This window comes from Perissodus microlepis, chromosome 12 (assembly GCF_051167445.1).
Source record: "Perissodus microlepis isolate ML-2025 ecotype Zambia chromosome 12, ASM5116744v1, whole genome shotgun sequence".
NCBI classification, from domain to species: Eukaryota; Metazoa; Chordata; class Actinopteri; order Cichliformes; family Cichlidae; genus Perissodus; species Perissodus microlepis.
In genome coordinates, this window is record NC_140472.1 from 24,266,550 (window position 1) to 24,293,265 (window position 26,716).

The 26,716-nt window shown below is 40.6% G+C and overlaps 1 protein-coding gene across 1 annotated transcript in view; it reads right to left on the bottom strand.

The window, feature by feature from the left end:
* The window catches only part of fbxl17 (F-box and leucine-rich repeat protein 17), a 223,163-nt gene that overhangs the window by 144,647 nt on the left and 51,800 nt on the right, over nucleotides 1-26,716 (bottom strand). The window contains exon 7 of the mRNA XM_084947158.1: nucleotides 5,307-5,414. Coding sequence (XP_084803284.1) covers nucleotides 5,307-5,414 — 108 coding nt within the window. The remainder of the gene's footprint in view (nucleotides 1-5,306; nucleotides 5,415-26,716) is intronic.

The following is a 26,716-nucleotide window of genomic DNA, read 5'->3' on the forward strand; positions in this document are numbered from 1 at the left end:
ACAAAAAAAGAAAAGTGGTACAGGCCATGGATCTGATATCACAAATACATTGTCTGCATCAGCCATGGACCAGTGAGCTGATCTCTGTATGTGTGTATGTGTGGTTAACTCTGCTCTTTATCTGTCGCATGCCCATCTACTGTCTATCACTTCTTTTCCCTCTCCTACCCCCCTTTTCACTTTCTGTTTCTCCCTTTCAGTCACTAATCCTGCATGTGTTGGTCTTGATAACAAACTCAGTGGTGAGGAAAAAGCTCAAGGAGATAGAGAAGGTTGGTTTTTCCTGCCAAATGGCCATATAGACACACGCGCATGCACGCACGCACAAACCGAAGCGACAGCACTGGTTGGCAGTCACGGCACAGTGACACTAGTTAGGCCAATAATGAGACATGATATCCCTCCCTCCAGAGGTCAAAAACCTCTCTATCTCTGTCTGTCTCTGAGTTAAAAGTCTTACAGCCAAATGAATTATTCTTCAATTACTCTTGCAAGAGACGCACATCATCCTTAGGCTCTTCTCTCCTCATTATATTCATAAATCCCCCAATCTCCTCCATACAGCAGTCAAGAAAATTATTATTACAATTTTTCGACTCATTCTGCAACCCCCACAACCCCATTACCTTTTTTTCATCCAAATCCCCTCTGCTGCTTCTTTCCCCTTTATCCTCTCTACCACCCCTGAGACACAACACAGATGCGCGAGTACACAGTGACGCGCACATATGTACACATAAATGTGAACACAAACACACTTACTTCTTGGTTTGTGTTGGGGGTTATCAGTTTGACACAGGGCACTCTGATTATGTATTTTCTGTGCTCCAGTGAGGGGGGCGGGGGCGATAAGAGGCCGGCAGACACCACTTTTTTCGATGTGGGGTGGGAACGGCGGAGTGGAGGGCTCCAAGGTGGCAGTGGGTGAAGACTTGTATCTTAACCTTTGTGATTTTTTTTATATTCTGCTTGTGGGAACTAACAGAAAAAATAAAATTAAAAGAAATCAATAATTTCTTACTTCTTTCTCCCTCTCTTTCTTTTTTCATTCATTCATATGCTGTAAGCCAAATTTGAAGTCAAGATGTAGCGAGTGCATATCACTCCACTGAGCCACCACGATGGATAGAACATATGATGCTGGTTATGAAATTAAATAGCTTCCCTGTCATAAACCAGACTGTTTTATTTGCTCATAAACACACAGAGAGAATGAGGTATTACCCACGGTCCAATTCTGTCAAATTTAGAGAGCATTCCTCAAAGGTCCTAACTTTTTCTCAGGAAGAACAACAAAAACCACTGGAGCAGCACGGCTGAATTAATCTACAAGGCCCCAAATTAAGACCAGAAACATCCAAGTTCTGCACATCAGAGGAAGACAACACATAGTTATTACAGTCTCCAAATATACCCCTTTTCATGTCTGACACATTCTTCAACGGTCTCTCCATTTGTTATGTGTTTGGCCTCATCTCCCTCTGCCTTGGGCGGGAACTTTCACACAAACACACACACAAAGGCATTTTGAGGCCCACGGTGTCTTAGGGCAGCGATAGGCTGATGTATGAGGAGGAGCATTGTAAGTAGGCATGACAAGCAAAGGGAAGCCATCAGTGGGACATCTAAGGCCCGGGGAATGAAGGCTCTCTGGCACCCAGAGCTGCTCTCAAACACTGGCTCTCTGATAGAGCCGACCTTGGACTTAATCACTACCAGAAGAAAAGAGCACCACTTGACAGGAAGATGGAGAGACAGAGGGAGGGTGTGTGTGTGTGTGTGTGTGTGTGTGTGTGTGTGTGTGTGTGTGTGTGTGTGTGTGTGTGTGTGTGAGCGAGAAAGACAAAAACACATACCGCATGAGTAAAAGACAAAGAGATACATACTGAGTGACAAAGACTAAAGCCAGAAAGAGATTGGAGAGAGAAAGAGACATAAACAGGTAACGGCACTGTTTAAAGAGTTTTATAATGACTCTGCTGGTGCAGGTAACAGCAAAGTGCATCAGAGACTGCCAGAGAGGAAAAGAGACAGCACAGAAAACACAGCATGCATCCCCATCTCAGATACACGCAAATCTATTTTCTCAACGATACGCACAGACACACAATCGCATCTGCAGAGCGAACCTTCCACCCTTTTACGCCTACAACCACAGACGCACACACTAAACCTATTGTGCTTCCACCTCTGCAGCTTCTCGCAGACTTCACTAAAGGGTGAACCCTCTGAAACCGAATTAGGAAAATGATTAATCTCAAGCGGATCTACACAGACGAACACATATACATAAAGTTCTCAAATTAGCTGTCGAGAGGGAGAGCGCCGAATCGCTGAAAGCTTCGGGACACCCACAAAGCCTCCACCCCAAGATGTTTTGTATCCATTATACAGCCTTGGGATGTGACAAGCCTCATCAATAAAACTTTTATTAATGTCAAGAGCTTCGAGCCAACTTTGAGCTTTAATCTAAAAGCAGCCGTAAAGAAATTTTTACAGTATATCCCTGGCACAGTAAAACACTAAGCCACATTAGACACGCGTTTACTCTTAAAATCATCGGTTTTTGTTCTCACGTTTGAAACAGCATATAATGTTTAATTTACAGCCAGAAAGGAAAAGTGTTACTTGTTTTTCCATTAGAAAGCTCTACGCTCACAGCCAGCAGAGATCTTGATTTTGCCTTTTAGTTATTAACAAGATGATGATTTATCAAACAGCGCCTCGCTACAAATATCGAGTTGTGTTGCACATCAGCGCGGATCAGCACAGCTCCTGTGATACTGAAACACGGCAAAACCATCAGAAGAGCGTAAATGCTACAGCTTTAGAGTTACTCTACAGACCATCTGCATCGAACTTATCACCGCGGGTGGCCTATTTCTACCATCGGCTCACTTGATTTAGAAAATATGATTTCAATTGATTTTCTCATACATTAATTTCTGAAATGTCGGTATAAAAAGGCTATCAATCTGAAATGAGTGTGTCATAAGAGAGAAGTTAATAAAAGTAATGGATTTCTTTTCTTTCTTTTTTTTTCCTGCACATAGCTGAGTAGCAAGTGTGGAGGCTAGGAAGATTATCAGCAAGAGGGAGAGAAAGAGAGAGCGATCGAGGGAGGAAGAAAGTGGGAGGGAGTGCGCAATAAACGAACAAGAGAGCAGCGCTACGGTCCTGGAATGGCATGCGGGTCCACGGAGTCATCAGAAATGCAACGATTCTAAAAGAGAGAATATGATTTTCAGTCGACAGTGGCTGGGACTGAGTGGGAATCAATGAGAGGAGGAATCAACTGCTAAATGAGATAATTACTGTCAGAGATTATAGAGGGATGGAGAGAGGAAGACACAGCAAAACGGAGGCTAAGAGAAAAGAAACAGAAAGAGATGAATCAAACCAAATGAATAAAATGTTATCTCTGAAACATTTCCAGCCCACCATATTTCAGAATTTAAGATCATTCCAGCACTTAAATAGCAACTCCCTTCAAGAAAAAGCGAGTTATTTTTGATTTAACTGTGAGCAACAAGAACGAGCGCCATTACATTTTGAATAAGGCATGAAGAAGCGCTCTCAATCAAATATGGTTACAGTATAGTTAGAATTTGAGCGCTTGGAATCATTTAGTAATAACATACTGACCAAGTTGTTTGGTTTTTTTACATTAACATCAAGCATGAATCCCAGAAAATTGATTCAGTGGGAGAAACATTTCCTCAGTCCATCCGAGTCTTCTTCAGTCTCATATAGCACAATTACAGTCACGTAGCATAGAAGTTCTTATCAATTCAAGAGTGGGGTTTGGTTAAACTATTTTGCTGTTATTGTTACAATAATGCAACATATTCTTTATTTATATATTTTTTTGTGTGTGTACGTGGGTTACATCGCGTAATGAAAGACGCGATGAGGCTGAAAGCGTTTTTTTTGTATTTCGAAGACAAAAGTAAACAAAAGTTTTACCACAAAGTCCACTCCATAGCTTCTCCGGAGGTACATTTACCAGTAGAGTTGCTAACCACTGCCTCCAAGAACACAACTACCAGACAATTTTAAGCCAAAATTATCTGTGAAATTTTAACATGTGCAGTTGATGTCGACTGGGCGACCACACAATCAAAACAAGCTACTATGAATTTGGTTTTTGTTTTTGTCCTTCCAGGACTTTTAGCCTCGCCTTGTGTGACAAATCTGCATCTTTCAAAAAAATATATATAAACATTATCAGAATTATGAACTTGTTCACCTGAACTCCTAAAACTTCACCTTGGTTAATACTGTAATAAATAATAATGAGGTGTGCTAGACTGTGTGCGTGCGTGAGGGCGGAGGTGTATGTACGCGTCCACCTCCATGTATGCTAATGCTGTTATGACTGGCTGGCTTCATTACTGTCTGTCTACAACACCATGGCCAAGGTCAGCAGAGGCTGCAGAGATGATAGGGGGCCAAAAGCATGAGCACAAATTAATCTGCTGTTTAATCTAATAATGCAGCGTGGCATCGGGTGCCTCAGTCCTATTAACACAACTGTAATTGCATTTGAGGAGGAATGGGAGCACACAGGTCCACAGAGGTACGCGCACACTCAAGTGTACACCGTAGTACATCGAACGCAAATGGAATTGTATTACACGAGCATGCGTGGACGTGGTCATGACATGCACATCCGCACGTGGGTGCACAAACGTCCTATGTGGGTGCTAGGCTGGAGGAAAAGAAATAAATGAGAGGAAAAATAAGGTGCAGTGTTTTTCTGGTGAATTCAATTCAGGCAATCACCGTGTGTGGGTGCATGTGTGTCCATGTTTATATGGCATGGAACGCCTTTAAGCACGGAGCCCTGCTCATTAGCATGGTAATATCCAAACAGCAGGGTGTAGTCAGAACAGCAGTGTATTATTAGGATTCATCTCATTAGGCTTTCATGAGATTTAAAAGTTAACGAGAAATAACTTCAAAACTAAGTCTGAGATAAAATACACACCGGCGTACTGAGTTTACTCTCCAAAAGTTAAACTTCCCCCCTGGTGACAATGCATGGCCTGTGGCAATGCACAGAGCTGACCTGTAGTAACAGGATTAGACAAAAATGTTGGTCACGCCAGAACTTGTGGTGACATTTACTGCTACAAGTAATTACTGTGAAAAAAGAGAAATTAGTCTTCTTTAAAGTGGCTCAACGGGATGCACTTTTACTTTACTGTAAGTAAACACACTGCTGGAGCTCAGAAGATTGGGCCTTCACTGAGGACTCAAGGTAAACTACGGCAATGCAAGTAAAGAATAGCTGTCAGACTCACCGCAGTCAGATGGATGACTCCCTGAGAGGTCACGGGGCATCCCATGAAGCCGACAAACTGCAGCTCGGGACAATGTTCTGCTACTGCCCGCACAGACTGATCAGTGACCTGGAAAACAGAAGAGCAGAGAAGGATTCATCCAACATGTTTCATTCATTCAGATTTTGAGAGTCAACATGTTAAAATCAGAGTGAAAAAGATTCCCATTTTTCTGTCTTGTGCAGATTGCTGTTAAAGATGACCTTGCCAGCTTAATAAATAAATAACGAATAAAAAATCTATTAAGAGTGCCGTTCAACAATAGCGTGTGCAGACTGGTGCTGTCAGATTTGAGCCAAAATGTCTGCTGTCTTATTCCAACAGGCTTTGTGTTGATCAACAGAAGAGAAAAGGAGAATCAGAGGGGAGAAAAGGAAAAATGAAGTCAAAAGTGTGTGCCAAGCACTGTGGGCATCGACTTATGATGGATAGACCGTTCCCCATCATTCACCCAGCTGTCTACTAACCGCTCATAATGGATCTTAGATCAATAGGGAAGCAGAACATTTCCACCAGCTTCCACTGTAGTCATCAATATGGGCATTTATAGCACCTTCACCTCCTTCACTACACTCAACACCGCAACAATATGTGGAAGATTGTTTGTCCTCTCTGTCGGCTTCCTCGGCGCTTCCTCAAATTCTTCATCAATCACAAAGACAAAATAAGAGGAGAAAAAGGAGAGACAACTGACAGCACTGATTAACTGAGAAAACAAAGCAAGCAAACAACAAAGAACATTAGAGAGAAATAATTATGCTTTCTAGGCGTCTCTGTCAAAATCATCCATATTTACTTTTGAGATTCCCCAAAAGCAAGTCAGGAAAAGTAAATCGGAATATGGTCAAAAAGCCCATCAAATAGGAATGGATGCATCCAGACACCAACATTTCCTTATCAGATTCAGCGCACTGAGACTAAAATATATCTGATATGTTTCAAAGGAAATAAACAGCTCCATATTTTTATTCTAAATTACTAGAAGTCTGGAAGAAGCACTCATGCCTAAAAAACACTGAAAGGCAGGATAGTTTAAGAATACTCAAAGGGACACATAGAAGGCTACTGCAAACTACTTCACTGCAGCATCATCAGTCAGTAAGATTTTTCCACATTTTTCACTGTACTCCTGCACAGTACTGCATGTCCTCTATGGTCAAACCTCTTGTCAGTGTAGAACTGTGATCAGACATCTAATACTAGCAACCTATTCCCATAGTGTCACGTCTGAGGCTGATCAAACTACTTATTTGTAATTCTTTACCGATCATTCTATATACTTGTAGACTCCTCATTTCCTTGATGCTGTCCTACATTCAAACCCTTACACCGCTCTCTCTCTCTTTCTTCTTCCCTGCCTCACTGCCCCGCTCCCCCTCACAAGGCTGCTTTAAAGGTTACTGAGTCGAGGTAGAGTAAGATGGAAAACTCAAGGGGGTAAAGAAATCACAAAAAGAAAGAACAAGGTGTCCATTTATCTTTCACCAAGTCAAGTTATCTGGGCAAAACACCTCGTATGAAGCTAAAAGCTTTGTCTTTTACCTTATCAGTATGGAGCTAAAGTGCCTTTAAAGTGTAAAATGGTTCCTAAAGAAGTGTGACTGAAAATGTGAGAATAGCTTTTAAGGTTATAATCCAGCAACTAAAAAGATGATCCAGGAGCAGACCTCTGAGCATCTAATTTTACCAGGCAAAAACAAAAGCTGGCGTTTGAAAATTACACTTTTTGCCATATTTAACTGTGCTCTGTGGGTGGTAGTTGTCTCTACTTTCATTAGGTTTTAAATCAGGACTCGATAGTTTGCTGAATAAACAGCAAACTTTTTTTAAAATGTAGTGCGCATATCAAGCAGAAATTTGTCCTGTACTTTGAATCGAATACCTGCAAAGGTAATATTAACCATTTTTTTGCACATAGCAGAAAATTCTGAAAATGACAAATATTCTCACAGAGCTGTTAGTGTGGCTGTAGATTACATTCTTATTGATCAACCCGCATGCAGAGTTATATCTATATTTAATGTTGCACGTCGACAGGAGGATTTTCTACACTATAGAACACAAGGATATCAGAATCAGAATCTTCCTCTGTATTACTGCTATAATCCGCTATAAAGTCATATTGTGATATCAATGACACAAACTTGTGTCAACACCTGAGGCAAAAAAAACCCCAAAACAAAACCAAAAAAATATATATGTATATTGCCAACACAAATCCATAACGTTCAGCTCATTTTGACAACAGTTTGACGTGTGAAGAGCTCTAGTCCATATCCTTTTACGGAGGGAATTTCCTTTCACAAGGATCAACCACACACACCTTGGCTCATCTGACTACTCACATAATCAATAATGAGTCGACAAACGGAATTGCCTCCAAGAGAGCAAAACCACTAGGGGTTAAATCCCTGAGAATCGCAATCAGTTGTTTTAGACCTGAAAAAAACCTCTTGAATAAGACGTGAAACATCTTCACAATCCCAAAAAAAGAAGTCCCATTCCTGCCTTCGTTTCAAATGCCTAACACTTGTATGACTTGGGTAATTTAGAACCTATCAGTCACCTTCTTAAGCAGCCTTAAACATTACACCCTGTTTAGAGTAAATAGATTGAATCATCAAAAAAGGAGTGCTAAGGAGGGCAGTATATGAGGTTCGGTGCAGCTTTTGAAGGAATTCCTTTTTCCAGTGTAATATTTAAATCCTTCTACAAAACAGAACAAGTGTTCTTCCTGGACATTGCTGTATATACAAGCTGTAGTACTTTTTGAGCTTTGCACAGAGTGTGGTTTTTCAGCGCAATCAATAACTGGATGCACCTTAAAAGTGCCTCAGGTTGAACCCACCACACTTCCCTTCCCCACTCAGTCAGGAAAGATTAAGTGAAGGTGAGTCAGCTATCCCACTTGGAGACACTGATGCATATGGATCCGGATCTGCAGGGCCAGGTAGAGATATGGAGAAGAGTAAAGCGGAGTTGTCTTTTGAGTATGATACTTAAAAAACTCCAGCTGGACCGGCCTAATCTGAGCAGCTGGCAGGTGAAGTGAGCTGGCCACAGCTCTCCCAACATGGCCTCTGCCAAAAAACCATCAAGGAAAACATTTTCAGGTTGACTACCAGCAAAATCAAAAAGCCGCACACCACCTCGATCCCTAAATCAGAACCTTCTGTAGGGGAGTCAAGGAGTCATAGCAGACGCCACCTCCAGACTGTCTTTCATACGGCTGTTTGTGTTGCAGGACTGTGTGGGTGCAGTCAAGTGTGTGCGCACGCGTATGGACGCACAAGAGAGCAGGTTACAAATCTAAAGTAACTCTCAGCAGGTGAGAAGGGAGACAGGGAAGGAAAAAAAGTTAAATCCCACCAGAGCAGAACAGGCCAGGAGGCCATGTACCGTATCAGATTAAGCCCGTGAATGTGAGTGTGTGTGCATGTGTGTGTCCCTGTGTGAATGTGAGTAACACCATATGGGTTTATAACTAAGATTTGTCTCCAACCCACAAACACAAAAACCCATCCCAAATTTCTCTTTGCTTCCCACTCCTCCCCCTCAACTTTTCATGGACTTTGATTTAAAAACATGAAAAGAGTCATGGCAGAGCTTTGGAGAAGTAGTGGCTAGCCAAGAGAGACCTTAAAGCCTTTTAGAAGGGATCTAGTTTAATGGTCTCTGGGTGAAGGAGGTAAGGAAAGCAGAAAACACAGCGAGCTGGAATGGTGGAAATGCTGCAGTCATAAAGATAGCCTTTGTGTGTGTGCGTGTGCGTGCATGTGTGTGTTAAAGAGCTGGAAGGTAATTGTTAAGAGTGCTGTGGTAGCAAAAAGGGGTAGTGCTGTACATGAATGTGTGGTTTTTTTGTCTGACCGCCTGTTCTTTTCAAAACGCTGTGGCAGCACCCAAGGGCCACTTCTCATCCAATGAGGCTATTTAAGCTTGTCAATACGGTCAATCATACAACTTGTTTGCCTCCATCAAACGTCAGGTTAAGAGATGGAAACCGAAAGATCAGAAAGATTGTTTTCTTTCCAGATTTTGTTCATTTTCATCTCCCGTTAAAACTATTCATTCTTTACCAACAAAAACAACACATCATGAATACATCTTTCCACAAGTTCTTGCTTTCTTACGGACATATTTCAGAAACACACACATAGATAAAGCCAGATAAAGCCAGTTCAATCACCGAGAGAGACTGTTATTCATCCAACACATACACATGAGGAAACAGAGTTTCTTGGAAAAACTAATTTTTTCCACCCTCAAAATCAAGCAACCTAACAGGGTGATAAAAAAGGCTAATGGGAAAGTGCTAAAAACTGCAGTCCCTCCAGTGGCCTGTTTGAGGTTGGTTCCAAAAGAGAGTCAATCCTGATGTTCTTTCAGTAGCAATAAACGCTTTTACAGCCTGGTCTAAAAAAAACTGGATTTGATCTACTAACAATTTCTTCGCTTCATGACAACTATACAGGAAGTGAACTCACCCATGTCAGTTGCATTGAGCCTTAAAGTTCCCATTATCTGGGCTGTGGCCACTTTCAGTGTCTTTCACAGTTGCTAGTAGCTATTTGGTAGGTTACTGGCACAAATTACCCGATATCTGTTTGTTTGATGCCCTTACACAGAGTACGGATGCACTTTGGCTGTTACTGCCAGCAGACAGCTTAGTGTTTAACCCCTGTTTCCACATATGGTTACTTCTAGCTTTGGAAAAAACAAGATCGTATAGACTACAATACTTCAAAAACAGGAAGCCAATGTGTGTCCAATGGTGGCTACATCCATTTTTTGTTATATACAGTAGGTTAATTACTTACTGGAGCCAGTCTGTGTGAAGCGTGACCTCCCATCCACCTGTCACTGTGCATTGGGCTGTGCGCACTTCCAAAACACAGATAACCTACACTCAACATCTAAACGCCTACTGTGAAAATACACAGACAGAGAGCTCACTGCTGCTTTTCTGCTAAACATGCTGCTCATGCTCTGCTTTCTGTGTAGACACAGTGAAACTGCGATGGTGGCTAGACAACTGAGTGGACCATGGAATTAAATTTGAATCGATTTTGCAAGAAAAAGGAGATATAAGGGAAGATTAAGGTACTGAGTATCTACTTTTGCTTAGTGTGAAGGTGGGATTCAAAGGGAGCTTAAAAAGCTATGGACGATCAGGTTTAAATGGTAAATGGTAAATGGCCTGTATTTATATAGCGCTTTATTAGTCCCTAAGGACCCCAAAGCGCTTTACATATCCAGTCATCCACCCATTCACACACTGGTGATGGCAAGCTACATTGTAGCCACAGCCACCCTGGGGCGCACTGACAGAGGCGAGGCTGCCGGACACTGGCGCCACCATGCCCTCTGACCACCACCAGTAGGCAACGGGTGAAGTGTCTTGCCCAAGGACACAACGACCGAGACTGTCCAAGCCGGGGCTCGAACCGGCAACCTTCCGATTACAAGGCGAACTCCCAACTCTTGAGCCACGATCGCCCCCAGGTTTAGAGAGTAGTCTTACCTCTCAGAAGATTTATGACAGCGCAGCCTAATACTCACTCCAGGGCCCAGCAGGTCAATACTTTGTTTAATATGGCCTTCTATTTTAAAAAAACATACCCACGCAAAATTTAGTCGCAGCTGCAGTCCCAGTTTTTCATGCGCTACCATTTTCCAGGAAAAAGAAGCTCAGGCGCACTACAAAAAACCCACTGATGATTGTGATTTCTTTATGAAAGCATCTGGTACTGTTGAGTTTTACAGGTTTCCAATATTACCCATAAACAAGGACACCAACTGCAAGCCTTCCAGGTACAAATTGAAGTGGGACAATTTTCATCAAAGTTCTGTTTTTTTCCAAGGTAATCATTTTCTCCATAAATACTCTCTTAGGGGTGATATTGCACTGGATTCATCACAGCCTTGGAACACACACACATTTAGATGCGCACACATGTACACACACCAAACTTTGTCTCTTTTTTAAAGAGCTCAGATGGGCTGTATTGACACGAAGGACTGGTGATCTGGCAAAAATCTAAATGAATACTTATCATCCTCTGTAATATCCGCTGCCTGGAGACAAAAGCAACACGGAAAGTCATAAACTTTTACTACAGCTAGGGAGAGTCTCTTTACTGTGCTGATGAGCAGGCACTGTGCACTAAGTGCAGGGCGGTTTGCTTGGAGTTGTGCATGAATATTGATCTGCTGCTAAAGCTTTAGCAAAGCTGATTCACATTTAAGTTTGCGAATACATTTGTGTGTATGCTGTTTTCCATACAGACATGAAAGTAATCACAAAGGTCCACAAAAAGACGCATGGAGCGCACACGTAGGTCAAGAACACAGTACAGTCTAGACAGATGTGAGGTTCCTAAACTCCCGCTATCCATTGCAATGTTTTTCTTGGCTAAACAGGGAGACAAGTCATATTTATGAGACATGATGAGACTGGAAAACAGGATGGATAGCAGTGAGAGACAAGGGAGAAGAAAGGGGTGAGGCGAATAAGGGCGAATGAGAGATTTGCAATCTTTTCATGTTAACATAATGTAGCTTCTGGTCTTCAGTGTATAGCTTTGGCAAGCCTGGCTGCTTCTTTCATGCCTGTAAATCCTGTCTGAATATGTATGTGACAGACAGCCAGTCGCGAAGATGAGAAAGACGGGGAGGTGGCATGACAGGCTAAACAAGCTCGGTGGGTGTGTGTGGGTGCGTGCACAGGGGAATATGTGAATATGAGCGCAATCTGATCTTATTAGAGAGCTGACGGGATGAGGAGCTGTGATGAGAGCTCTGAATCATCACCATCTAATCAATCAGTCTAATTAACCGAGCTTTATGAACACTGGGCCGAGCTGAGAAAGAATCCGCCGACACAGAGATTAATAATGATTACTGAACACACTGCAACACATTCTATTAACAATCCATCTTCATGCCTATCCAGCAGCTTTGCATAAGAAGTGACTTCTTTGGCAGTTGCAGGAAATCCTCTGAAATATGAAAGGTTCTTCTGCTTCGATCAAGACTTCAAAGCAAATGAAATAACATTCTCAACAGATAATTTTTATTTAATGAAGCGTAAAGTTCCATAAGAAAGACTCACTGTGTTAGCATCATAAAATAATTGTGCTACGTCCACGATTAAAGCACTCAGTGTTAAACTTTCAAAAAGGACGACATGATAAAAGCCCCTCGGCGAGACACAACTCTGATGTTGAACTTTAGGAAACAAGTCGTTCCCGTTTACACTTGCACTTAAGACAGGACAGGCCGATCTTTGACGCCCACTCATCCCCTGCAGAAGAGTCCTGGCGTGGAAGTCAAAGCGGGTCACAACAGAAGGACAGGCTTGTTTGTGTTGGTATGTGTGTTGTTGTCAAGTCCACACAACAAGCAGACCTTTAAAGACCAGCGGGGTGTTCGTGTGTGCGGTGTTACCATGGCCTGCTGCTGGGCAACACGGGGCATCAACTGTCAGTGATGACATAACCGCTCCCTGACCACTTGACTACCCACGATGAGACACTGTGGGCAGTAAGCTTTTTGTTTGTATAATCTAATAGCATCTGACTCTCTCGCGCTCTCTTTCCGTTTCTCTGAGGTTATAGTGTAAGCAACCAACACAAGTGATGCTCTTTTCGTTGCTCTCATAATCATTTTTTCGCCTTTCGCAGCCTCTTTCTGGCTTATTACTTTGACCTGAAAATTGTAGGAGAAAGAAGAGCACGCATAGAGGACCAGAGGGTAAAGCAAAGAAAGCAAAAGGTCACAATCTCTAATTACTAACTCATGAAAATAAATAAATAGATAAAAACACAGAGCTAATAGAGGTCGTGCAGAGATTAACCAACCAAGTGTAATTTAGTGAAAGTCCTTCTTAAGTAAAAGCTTTGCTAGGCCTTTTCTTTTGCAGTGTGTGTAATGCAGAGTTTTTAAACAATATTCTTCCTATAAGTGAAACGATTAGCAGAGTGACAGAAAATTAATCTGCAGTCATTTTTGCTTATCAATATTTTATCTGTATCAATGGTTTCAAGGTGAAAACGCAAACAATTTATAAAAAAAATTTATAAGCCTTTCTCTCCTTTTCTTTGGGGTTGTGAACTGCTGGCCTGACAGAATGATCAATTTGGAAAGGCTGCCTCGGGTTCAATGTCATTTTACTTCTTTGACATTTTGTAAACAAAATGATTAACTTTTAATGTAAATAACTGTTAGTTACAAGTCAAAATGTGTTTGATAGATGGTGGATATTTGAAAAAAAGAGCTAAAATGTATCGAATCTTTTCTAATTAAAATCATCCACTGGGGATCCTGCTGACACAGTGAAATTCATCTTGAAAGTGGTGCTGGATTAATATGTCATAAATTCATCAGCAGACAGCTGTTTTGAAACAATTCTAATGATTGATGCCTATGGTGCCTAATATAATATTTTTGGATTTTGGACTATTGATGGAACAAAACAAGCAATTTGAAGATGTGTCTGGGAAGCATTTTACATAGAATTCATCTGATGGAATTACTAATTAATACCAAATTAATATAAAGTTATGACCCACAGCCCCTGTTTGAACATGCGGTCAAGCAAAGTAAATAGCTCCAGCCCGTCTGAGAAGTATAGCCATCCGTCTTCCACAAACTACCACCTACCTTGAAATTCCTCACATCTCTCCACTGTATACTGTGACAAAAAGGCCATAAAATTATCTGAAAGCGCACTGTATATTTTTCAAAAATCGAAGCTGGCTCTGAAAGATGACTATGTTTGAAAAATGAAACTCCCAGGATCAATAGATCCACTTTGCTCCAGCTGTGGCCATCTCAGACACACTTGGGGGAAAGAAAATCCATAAAAAACTTGGCCTATCCTTCTCATATATTTCACAAAAAAGTAACTGCTACCTACTTATCAGTGATCACACCAATGTCTGAACAATGGTAACATTTTGTGCTTTTTTTTTTTATTATTTTGGGAAATCAATCTCCTATCCTACCATATGAACAGTACTCTCTCACACACTTGTCAAGCAATCTCGTCTTGGTCTATCGATGTCATCAGCCTTGATGATGCCAGAGAGAACTGAAATCTGCATGGGTGATCACCAAAGTGATTGATTGCCTCACTCGCCTGTATGCTCCACTCTCAACTGAAAATTACCTGTCATTTATTCGGTGGCTTAAGCCCTCAGTTCCCTCGAGAGTGGCACATTCTAGTTTTTTCTTCTTCTTCTTTTTTTTTTTTTAAACACAAGACTGTGTATGTGTATATGTAAGTATGCATGAGCAGGAGGTGTTGGCTTGTGGAGGCCCCTACTTTGCAGTTTCCATTTGTTCACCCTGCTTCTCTAACAATCAATAGTGCTTTGTAGCATGTCAAATGGAAATCAGAAGCTACTTTGGAGGAAGCCAAAAGACATTCTTTACTCTCTTAAATGCAGCGTCATTACACCACATTGTCAAAACCTTCCAACAGTTCTCTTGTGGTTTCAAGTCCTAATGTATTTCTACACGTCAACTCCTCTATGTTGCATGTCAAATTGGACAAAAGAAGCCACAGTGAAGGAACCCAAGGAGACATATTTGCTACCTATAAATGCAAACTGAAAGCTGTCATTACATCACTGATACGACACCTTAAAACCTCCCTTGAGTTTTTCAAAATGAAGTAAAATGCCTTCCAAGGGGCTCCTCCTCAACATCATCGCGCCATATTAGTATGGCTTTGTGCTCTTGAGGGAGAGGCCTAAGGCTGACAGAGCAATAAACACGTTGGCTCATTTTGTTACCGTGATGGTCCTCGTTACAACAAAACATCTCTCAAGGCAAAAAGTCTAGCTGTATGTACAGTAAGAGTGCTGCATTTATAAGTAGTGCAGACAGGCTGAACTCAATAACCATGTTACAAAACCGTTTCATAACAAAAACAAGTCACTATTCTTTTTGACCTCTTTCTGGGAAGCTGGAGAAAATTCATTATTGGAACTCCTACTATTAGAAGTATCCACTCTGCCTATAGCAAGCCATCAATTCTCAGCTTGCCCTTCAGCTTCACTTCTGTTTTAAAAAAAAAACACACACACAATGCACACACAAACATACAAGAAAGCTTTTACACTCATCAACTGTTAAAACCTACTCCAGCGTTTGAAAATAGTTGCATTTTAAAACATTACCCTGGGAATTGCAGCTATAAAATAAATACACACATTTTCCCAGATTAATTTAGAAATTACAATTAAGAAGCAAATGTTTAATTGCCCAATCAAAAATTCAAAGTACCGCCTCATGTGTGTATCACTCGCTGTATTTGTTAAGCACCAAAAATATGACAACTATTTGCATTAGAGTTCTTGGTTTCAATTATATTTTTATTGAATGGCATTTTCATGCCTTTGAAAGACAACTTGGTATTTAAAGTTTATCCCTGGGTTTATAATAATAATATTCAAGTTTCTGTTCATCTTTGAGCACTCTGCAGGAAAGGATCAGCTAAATGCTGCTTTAGTTAAATAAGAGGGATATACACAAGCCAAAATATACCTCACATTTAATTTCATTTCAGTACACAGGCAAAGACTCGGTGCACACTAAATTCATTTTATTGCTAGTCTAACCAGTTGAACAGTTTTTAAGTTGGGGCTTGGCATTGTTAATGTCACTGCCACCCCCCTGTCTGATTAGGGACCGAGTTAAACAGGCCCGGAGACTAGTCAGTGACACTTTGGCAACCAAAGGCTCACTAGACAAAGATGCGGTTTTTCCAACCAGTTGCCATGTGGTTGCTGGAGATCGCCGTTAGTCATTAAGTGAAATTAACCTTTTCAAATCAAATTTTTTTGGTTGATAACAGACAGCGGTGGTCTCCCATTGTTTGCAAACACCTGCCAACTGTCAAAAGTGTGATGCAAAACAGTAGAGACCATTCACCATCAAAGTAAAAGATGTGCATTACTACTGCAACCAACACATTTCAAAAAGGCATCTTTTAATCTGAAGGAAAATGTTTTCCATTTCCAGTTTTCATTCCACATTTCAGTCTTCCTACTGCTTATTCGGTGTTTTCTGTGCAAATTACAGACAATCACAAAGAGATTTTTGGTAAAGCACCCGCTTTTCAAAAGAGATCACTTAGGTAGGCCAAGCAACTACCAGCAACCATTTTCCTAGTAACCAGAGGTTGTCTGAGGATTAGTGACCTGTCTCTAGGCCTGTGTGAATTAGGTTTGAAAGAGCAAGTACAGTATATCCACTTTTTTTTTAGCTGACATGCAATATTCCCTGAAGAAGGCAGAAGGAAGCTGTTATATGTGCATGTTAATAGTTTAGTGAGAACTTACTAGTACAACAGAGAAACTTGAGCACCTTGGCATAGACAGTTTATTTTTACTGGAAAATAATAGACCTTTTCTGATACAGAGCAATCCTGCTACTCTTTCTCTAAGAATGGTTGGAAAATTGGATGTGGTATTTGGATGCTTTTACCCAGTATCTTGGCTTCAGTAAAAGTCCGACTAGAGTGTACTTTTGCAAAGCATGACAAAGATGCTCAAAAATGCAAACAAAAAAACCCACCGAATCTGTGATAACATTAAACAAAGGTGCGTACACTACATCTAAGCACTGTGTTTAAATAATAGAAATCAATCCTCTGAAAGCATCAACAGCCAGCTTTTTTAAGAACTTTGCTGGTCGTCTGTAATTTTCACAGAAAACTGAAAGCCACTAAAAGACACTCTGAGTCTGAGCAAATCTGAATCACTTAACCCTTTGCCGTTTCCATGGTAACTTTCCACCTAAATCTATCAAGTTTGACCAGAAATTGACTTTGAGCTTTACTTAGAGATCAGTTTTATGTCTCATGCTAATGATGAAAAATGGGGCTTAAAGAGGCCAATTTGACCATGGACCTGGACCAGAATGACAGGCTGCCACAGTGAAGCTCCCATCTATACCTTCCTTTATAGCTATGGCCCATATTGGATTGTTCTGTTCAGCAGCCTATGGAGGGAATCTCCGCCTCTTCTTCTTATCGACACAGTACAAAAGGTATGGAGCAGGAGCTGGCAGCAACTACTAGAATCACAGGACCAGCAACAAAGAGTTTCAGTGCTTTCTCATTGGGAAACCACAGTTTTCAGAACTCTCAAGTTTCTTTGAGATTACATCGATATTGTTTTCTGGATGTATTATAAACCTCTGTGTGATAAAAACAAAGATATTACATGGATAAAACTTAAGGACGTGAACCCTGTGGATGAATAATAACAAACTGATTACAATGACAACAACAAGGTTATATTCTATACAGCAAATTACTATAACATCTACTACTGTAGTGCTTTTATACATGTCCAACCATTCAAAATTATGTAAGATGCTTTACCTAAACCACATGCATACTCCTACGTATTTTTTCCACAAGTTTTGCTATGTAGAAAGTCCAGCCTGATCTGCAATGTACACACCGCAGGACTTCAGTGAGCCTCCTTTGCTGCTCCAGCTGTACTTAGATCTAAAACAAACTGTCCTTTTTCTTCACATCCTTTGGAAGACATGCCCTCTAAAAAAGCATGTATGTCAGACACTGACAACTTAGACTCTATCACAATGGAAACTTTCCAGACAACAGTAGCATCAAAGACAGATCAGGCACAGAGACAGCGGGAGTGGAGACATGAAGGAAGACAGAGAGACAGATGGTAAACATGCTTTCTGGACACTAGTGGGTTTTCTGTGAAGTGGAGAACACAACCGGCATCTCTGGTATGTGTAGAGGGAGGGACTCAAATCTAAAGTTTAGTTATAGCATTGGCTGAATTTGACCATTACTATTTGGAGATCATTTGAATAGTATGTCATTTTATTAAATGCTCTTTCTTTCAGAGGTTCTTAAAGTGGCGCAGGACAAATAAGACTTTGCTAATGCTATCATGCCTACCTTTATGTCTCTACATTTTTTTGGCTTCTCCTATCATTAATATTTGATTAAAAAATAAAAATGATAACTACAAAGTCTTAAAACCACAGAATTAATCCATCTATCTAAAAGAAAATCATAGTGATTCGTGAAGTTTTGTTTCTAAGTGGGACATTGGACATATTTATAGATTTGAGTAACACCATACAACAATAATAATCTCTTGGCTTCTCATTTCAGTGTCCTCATACAACAAACTCTACACTTTACTCCCTCTACCTTGTCAGTGTCACCGTAGCCCAGGAAGACCCGGGGCTGGCCCGAAGGTAGTGGCCTCCTCTGCCCTAGTGGCCTCTGGGCATGCAGCCTCTGCTTGCTGCAGCGTTATGATTAGAACTAGAGGTGTGTTGTTGGGTACAGTTGACATCATAAATACTCTTGAGGTCCATACACAAGAGTATCCAGGATGTTCTGCTATGCAGATGATGAGCAGGTAGGTGACAGTGCCCAGGGCAGAGAAATTAGAAGGTCGTTACATGTTAGCGGTCTGTGCAGAGCCTTTTCGCACAGCATTACTCATGCTGATGGTATGAGCAGTGACAGGGACAGATATCTGCTGTCAGTGAGACTGAGGTATGATTCTAGTAAAGAGCAAGGGGAGAACAGTCTTCCATACATTTTATAAGTAAGACAGCCTCTAACAGCCTTTAAGTATCCTCCACAGAGACTAAAGGTTAAGAGATCCTGCTGTCCTCTGGCAATTTATTCCTGTACATCTGACTACAAAACAGTAACTTTATGTGTGGTTAGGGAGCTATCAGAAAAACTAAAGTATCTCACAGGTCATAACTGCCACAATTTTCCCTTTTTTTCCACGCAAGTACTTTGTCATAAAATTGCATTCAAACTTACTGTGCACTTCATAATTTCTATGACTAATCTCGCAATGTCATCGCAGCCACTGATCAACATCCAGCTGGAAAATACAAAGTCAACGCAAACTACAGTAAAAAGGATAAGACAAATGTTCATGATGTGATTATAAAAGTAACTTGCTTTAAAAGCAAAAAGAATCAGATTATCACCGGTGGAGATGAAACAGGCAGACACATTCAATGTCATTACCAATGTATGTAAAAGAAAAAAATAAATAAGGGGGGAAAAAAGAGCTCAAACTGGAACTGACATCACTTGAACTCACAGGAAAAGCAGTTCAATAAACTCAGAATTGTAAGAATCAACTAAAAAGGAACAATATATATTTAAAAATGAAAACGTTTAAGCCACTGCACCAGTTATTCCAAACGTGTTGCTACTGAAAAGCACAACAGCCAAGTGCTCCTTTTATTTTCTAAATGACAAGCTGTGGACAAGAAGACTATTATCTTCCCCATTACTGTTTAACTTGACAATTAATGTCCAAGAGATTTAAGCCATTAGCATGGCTAATAGCTAGAGAAGTCCACTGTGTGTTTGTGTATGCATGTGTGTGGCTGACTGACAGTGAGGGAGAGACAGAGGCAGGGAAAAAACACAGAGAGGAGTTTAACAGTAGCATGCTAATTACCTCAACATCATCACAGATGGCTGAGGGGTCGGTGTTAAACCTTTATTCACCGCCATATTAACCACGTCAGTGCTAATTCTACAGGAGTTAGGTCATACACTGCATGGCTTGCATGATAAATGCGTCTACAGCAAATCTTTAGGTTGTCCGCAAGTCTCAGATGGACTTGTGGAAAACTGAAAAACTGACCTTTTGTTGGATTTTTTGTTGTTTTTTTTAAGACTTATGCTGCCCAGTCCTCAGGTCCACAGGACTTCTGCAAAGGCTGTTAGAGCACCATTGTTCCCTTGGGTACCATGGGGTGCATCGCAAGAAAAAGATGGAGTGAAAGCACAAGAGAGCACAAGGGAATGAAATTAAAATCGAGAAAGAAAAGTAACGAGAGGGACACTGAAACCAAAATAGCTGGAGGAGAGCCATGTCTAGACTGTTATCACATTAAAAAAAAAAATACACCCTTATTTTATTTATGCATTGGCACACAAGGTCAAGTGCTTCTTTTATATTCCTACAGGCACAGACATTTGCACACATGCGTCATTACAACAACCTGCCTCATATTTATCTTTCACTGGAAGACGGAACATATCAAGTATAGTTTAATGCATTTCACCCACGTGCATGAGCAACAACTAACAAACAGTCAAACACACGACAAGTGAGTCAGTGCACCAGATGCAGTGGCGTGCGTGCTGGAGCAGAGTACACCAATGCCGACTGGCACTAGCATGTTGTTCGGAGCCTAGCGTGGAAATACCAGTGTGGTTCCAAGAAATAAAAGTCAAGACTTCGCTACTGGGGACAGCAATCTGTTTTAACACTACACACTGACATTTGACCAGCTTGAAGTAATGAACAGAGAGAGGAAGAAAAAAAAGGGAATGTTGTGAGAAGAAACAGCAATAAAATAGCAGTGTAGTTCTGTTGACATTTACATATGTGGTTGTTTTTTGAGGTAAAGGGAGCATTTAAAGAATGTGAAATTCTGAGAATGAGAGAGCGACAAGGGCAAACACATTTTAACACCCATTCTGAGATCCCCCCTGTTAGGGCCTACTAATGATAAAAATAAAGCAGAGGGGAGGATAAAAGAGTGGTGCATTTCCAAGCAGTATTAGAGGGATGCATAAAAATCTGATATTATGGGACAGCCTGCTGCAGAGTCAGCTCAGCAGGGGTTGACACAGAGATGTGCTATCTTAGGCAATCTTTGTGATATGGCAGGAGGGAAGGAGGCACAGCGAGTCCTTGGCGCATTAGCAGCATGCCCAAAGACATAAAGTCAAGTCCATAAGTATATGGACACCAATAGAAGTTTTGCAATTTTAACTTGAAAAATGTTGTATTAGTGCCCTAGAAAGTGGCAGGGTTAATGATGTAAGTACTGCACATAGTATAAGTGGATGGATATCAGCTCAACATATAAAACAAGTATTAGTTGTAATAGTTTGTTTGCAATCTAGCACCCACAGTTTTCAAGATATCATTTTCAAATTTTGTGTGATTGCAGATACGAATAAAAGCTCCAGCAGGTTTAATTTGGGTGAAAATTGGATCAAGATGAAAATCTGTGGAAAAAAAGAGGGCCTCAGGTCTGCAAGGTATTTAGCCTTGCAGCATTTAGTCGTCTGCTCAATCTGTGAGCTGAACTGGTGCCTGTTTTAATGTATAATTAACAGGAACATTAGTTAACTGAATGACTCTTGCTTTTGTCTTTAAAAAACACTTAACTGCAGTAGGAAGTCAACTTGGGCTCAGTGGGCCAATGAGCTTGTGGTTCCAGTGGCAGACTTCCTACTAAATATTAAAAAATTAACCATTATATTTATAATGGTTAATTTGCCAAATTACCTCTAAGCCTGTGAAAATGAAGGAAACTGTAAAATAGCTGTAATTTCTAAACAGTCGATTCAACATTCAATTTCAAACTCCTTGAACTGAAGCACTTTAATCACACCATAATTGCGTAATTCCAAGTCCATTATGGTGCGCTAGAGAAAAAAAGACAAAAATTCGAACACTGTCCAAATACTTGCAAAGCTAACCATACAGTACCACACAAAAACATGCACACTTGATCGAGCTTTACCATCAGGGGTAAATCATAGGATCTGCAGTATTTTAAATTAAAAATACCCCACTGTCATTTCTTCTGAGGTTATCAGCCAGTCTGTTAATATTAGCACTAAAACAATTAGCTGTTCAATCAGTGAGTCAGTTTCTCAAGATTAACTGACTACTGATTAACCACTTTAATCCTTTTTCAACAGGGTGTTAGCTCATTTTTATTAAATGTAAAATTAAGTGTAAAATTTTCCCCTTTGTTTTATGCCACTGTAACACGTACACCTTTAAAACAATCAGTAAGGAAAAGTCACTTTGAAAACTACCACATCACACTTTTAATAATTTCTTAAATGAGTATTTGGATATTAACGAAACAAAAAACATACAGCCATATATATATATATAGATTTAGAAAAATTCAAGCTGTACTGATGCATCCTATTGACTATTGAGAGTTATAACCACTTCCATGCAAAGCAGACGTCTATGGGGGTGCAGGAGAGCACACAGGGGGCAGAAAAATTTGAGACAGATTGAAAGAGCAGAATGTAAAAAGACAGTAAAGCATTTAAGTACATAAATCGAAAAGAGCAAGAGACCACAAAGAAAAGCTGTAAATGTACTATTAACAAGCATCCCCTGCTGATTGTGGTATCAACATGTTCACAAACTGTCTCTCAGTCACACACAAATCAAACAGGCAGTGTCTGGGACTCAGCAGGCTTGGATATAGGCAGGTTATAATAAATGCAGAGGGGTTAAGACTTTGATACCCCTCCAACATTCTCCTGTCCGTTTTGGTGTAACGTTCTCAAAACAGCCAGCACCAGCAGAAGCACACAAAGACACACTTAGCAGAAAAATGTCGATAAACACACAGGCACACACAGCCGCGCGTGCGCACACACACATAAATTCACAGACGATAAAGCCCAGGCTTGTGTTTTGCATGGACAGAAAGCTTAGCGAAGGAGTCCACACAGACTAAATCCAGGTTCTAAGACATCAAACGATCACACACATGTGGTCTGCTTCTCTCATCTACCTCATCGACTCATTTTCAGAAGCAATTCCTTTCTGAGCCAAAGAGCTAGGGCATACTGGGTATTGCCCTCAGGGAAAGACTGGAATCCGGGAATTGAACAAATGAATCGGAGCATCCAGTGATGAGCAAGTAGACAGCTTGGGTCAGCCTCCTCCAGTGGCCACTGATTCACAATCCCATACCTGTCCAGCACTATTAAGGCCATCACAGGTAGCATCCACGGGCTATGTAAAGTAGATCCACAGTTCTGCAGGCAGCTACACTTACACTTTAGATAAGTATTAGTATAACTCAATAATTACTCAGACTTAGTATATACCCACTAAGCCAAAATCATGAAAATATTATGAGTAATAATTGATATTTATTAATTTGCTTAAATGGCAAATAATGGGGGAATTATGAATCTCAATTAGTGTTGAAATAAAAATAAGGTAAATGGTGACAAAAAAGGCAACAGTAGGTAAAGCAAGTTGTAAAATGTGTTTAATTACTTAAATATATATTTCATGGGTCATCATAAATTTGTTAGAATTGGCCTGAGAAGGAAAGTAACACTGTTAATTTCTCAGTGAACAAAATCTCTCTCGAGTTAGCGCTGTAGCCTCACAGCAAGAGCAGGTTTTCTCCTGGATGTCCTGCCATCAAAAGACAATAATGCTGCCCATCTCAGCGCAGGACACGCTCAAGAAAAATAGAATCAAATAGAGCTCTCTATGCTGTTAAACTAAAAATGTTTATCACCCATCGCTACTGGCCTATCGTACCCATGTATGTGATGTTCTTTTTCCAACAATACAGACATAATGATTTCACAAATCCATGATTTGATTCACACCTCAGGTTTTTGGACTTGGTTTCAGCATCGCGTGTGTGTGTGTGTGTGTGTGTGTGTGTGTGTGTGTGTGTGTGTGTGTGTGTGTGTGTGTGTGTGTGTGTGTGTGTGTGTGTGTGTGTGTTGAATAGGAAAGCAGGTGAGGAAAATTATTTTACCACAAACAGAACTGCTTGATGCTAAACACAGAAGCTGTTTACAAAAACGCAATATATGCTCTTAATAGAAATAAACAGATGTTAAACAGATACACGGCTAAAATGTGTATTTTATACCAAATCTTGGTTAACATATCAGCAGTGTCCTCGCGGGTGAGCTATTGTTATGCTACAGCTACAACAATGTAATAATCACTTCATTTCTCTGCTTTTGCAATTCTCCTGGTGTGTTTGTGACTACGTTGCACTGTCTGCAGCACATGTAGCAGAGTAGCATCACAGCTATGCTTTTGCCCATACACACACACACACACACAATTATTTTCCCCATTGTTGCACAGAATTAGCTTTCTCATTTATTTTTAGATTCATATTAAATTTAATCTGTCTTGCCATAATTTCACATCAGCATCATCGCATATAATTGACACTTGCGACAGGAAAGCATGTGGGCGGGCAAGTGCAAAAACAATTCATGCTTGAAGCTCTGCCATGTTTGAAATAAATGTGCATATGGAGCAGCTACACTGATCCATCACATTATCAAAATGAGAGTAAACAGAATGAGGATATTTCTGTCTGCTGGCTGGATTGTAAATCAGAGCTTTAGAGCACTTGAATGCTTGTTCTCTCTTTTCACCAGGTGTGTGTGCTTGTCCGGGAAAGACCCTGTGTGTGGGCAGGACACAGTGGGGAGTAAAAGTCCACTACTTTACACATAAAGTTAGTACAACTATAGACCTTTAAAAAAAAAAAAAAAAGGAGCCAGGCAAAATGTATTACAATTTTATCTCTGTAGCTGATATCTGTCCACTAATTGAAGAACGCTAAATCGTGCATGTAAATGAGACGCAGCGATGCAGTAGTTAGCAGCATTGCGGCATAGCAAGAAGGTCATCAGTTCGAACCCACCAGCCAGCTGGGGGTTTTCTCTTCTTCCACAGTCTAAAGGCATGCATGTTAGGTTATCTGGTGATTCTAAGGCCATAAGAATGAATGTTTTGTCTGCTTCTATCTGTTAGCCCTGCACCAGACTAGTGACCTGTCCATGAGGCACCTAAAGCTGAATTGCTCAAGCAGTTTAAGAAAATGGGTTCGATGTGAACAAGGCTCTTCGACTGGTAAATCCTACTTCTTAATTTTCATGCTGGAATAAGTATGAGACAAACTGAGTAGCTTCACACACGTGCAGTGGAAGCTGCCACCGAACACTTTTACTAGAATCAATGAATGTGGCTACAGTGAATTTGAGAACGGCATCACAGAACAGACACACAGAAATGTCTCTTAAAATGTTGTTTTGGAGTTTTTTTCAAATTAACTACCACTATACAGGAACTGACTCCAACATCTGCATTTTGTTGTCAGGAGCATTACCAGTTGGCAGTAGCTTAAAATCTACAGCAGTCAGTTGATGTTTATTTTCACATGTTACAACAACTCTGTGGAAAGCCTAACATTTCACAGAGCTGTGCTGGGCCAAAAAACTAAAGGCCTAACGCAATCTCTAAACAAAGGCCTTCTTCTTTTAGTTTGTCATTCCCAGAGTCCAACACTTAACGACCGCTGCAGGTGTAGCCACTAAAAACAGACGTTTTGCTGCAAACAATCTGCATAAGGACACAAAAAGTAACATATGCATCAGCACCGTCCCAAGAGTGTCCCTATTATCCTCCTCAGGGATGAAAACTTTGACCCGAAACATAAAAGGCTCTGACTCTGCTTCTATCCCATCGCTAATTGAAAATAATTAAGCGTAGTCATTAAGCTTATCACTGTCCTCCATTCTCTCTTGTAGCCGCTTTAGGGGAAAAGACCAACTTAAATAAAACAACGTGCAAAATAACTTTTTAGCGCTGTTGAGTTTGCTGATTGAAAACTGGACATAAAGAGAGATAAGCAAAACATCCAAACTGAAATTTTAACAACCTGAAGGAAACTACTGTACAAGCCACCTGCTGTTTGTATTTTCCGCTCATTTACATTAAATCACCGTCCTCACAGCCTTGCTTAAAAAACAGATGCTATGCTTGTCCTACAGCCTTAATTTCACACCCTGTTTCCTCCTTATTAGGGGCCCTTCTGGGGCTCCTAACCTTCTAATCACCATGGCAACAGGATAGACAGTGACACAGCCTTGGTCCCTCACCAGGTGTTGAGCTGATCATAAAGTAAGAATTTTTTTATGAAAACGAGGAGAAGGAGACGAATAAAATGAGAGTGAAAAGAATGAGCGTGAAGAAAATGTTAATTACCAATGTGCCGTGAGCAAATGAAAAATGATTATTTCACGGTGATTGTCTGATGTCTGATTCTGAATTGTAATCATAAATTATTAATTCTTTGAATGGGATGAATATTTAATGAATGAAAGATACACTGTGGTTAGGGTGATTTGAGAGAAGGAACCCAGAGGAACAGGCCGCTCAGAGTCTGAAACACGGACGCATGATTGTCTATCAGGTGTCAGATCCCATCGAAGATCAGATTTTATACCTTTAAAGCTCACACTCAACAGACACTTGTAATCGATCTGAAGAAAATTAATCTAAAAACAACTGTATTGTGACTAACACGGCAGTTACTGGGGCAGAAAGACTCCTCTGGTTTAGTAGACCGAAAAAATAACCTTGAAAAGCTCCCAGACCACATCACTGGGGTTTTAATGCTAATTGCAGACATTGCTGAAAGCAAAGCATAACTCAAAATACCTCTGTGACACAAACGTGCGTGCAAAAGAAACATAATGCACACCTCACACTGTACTC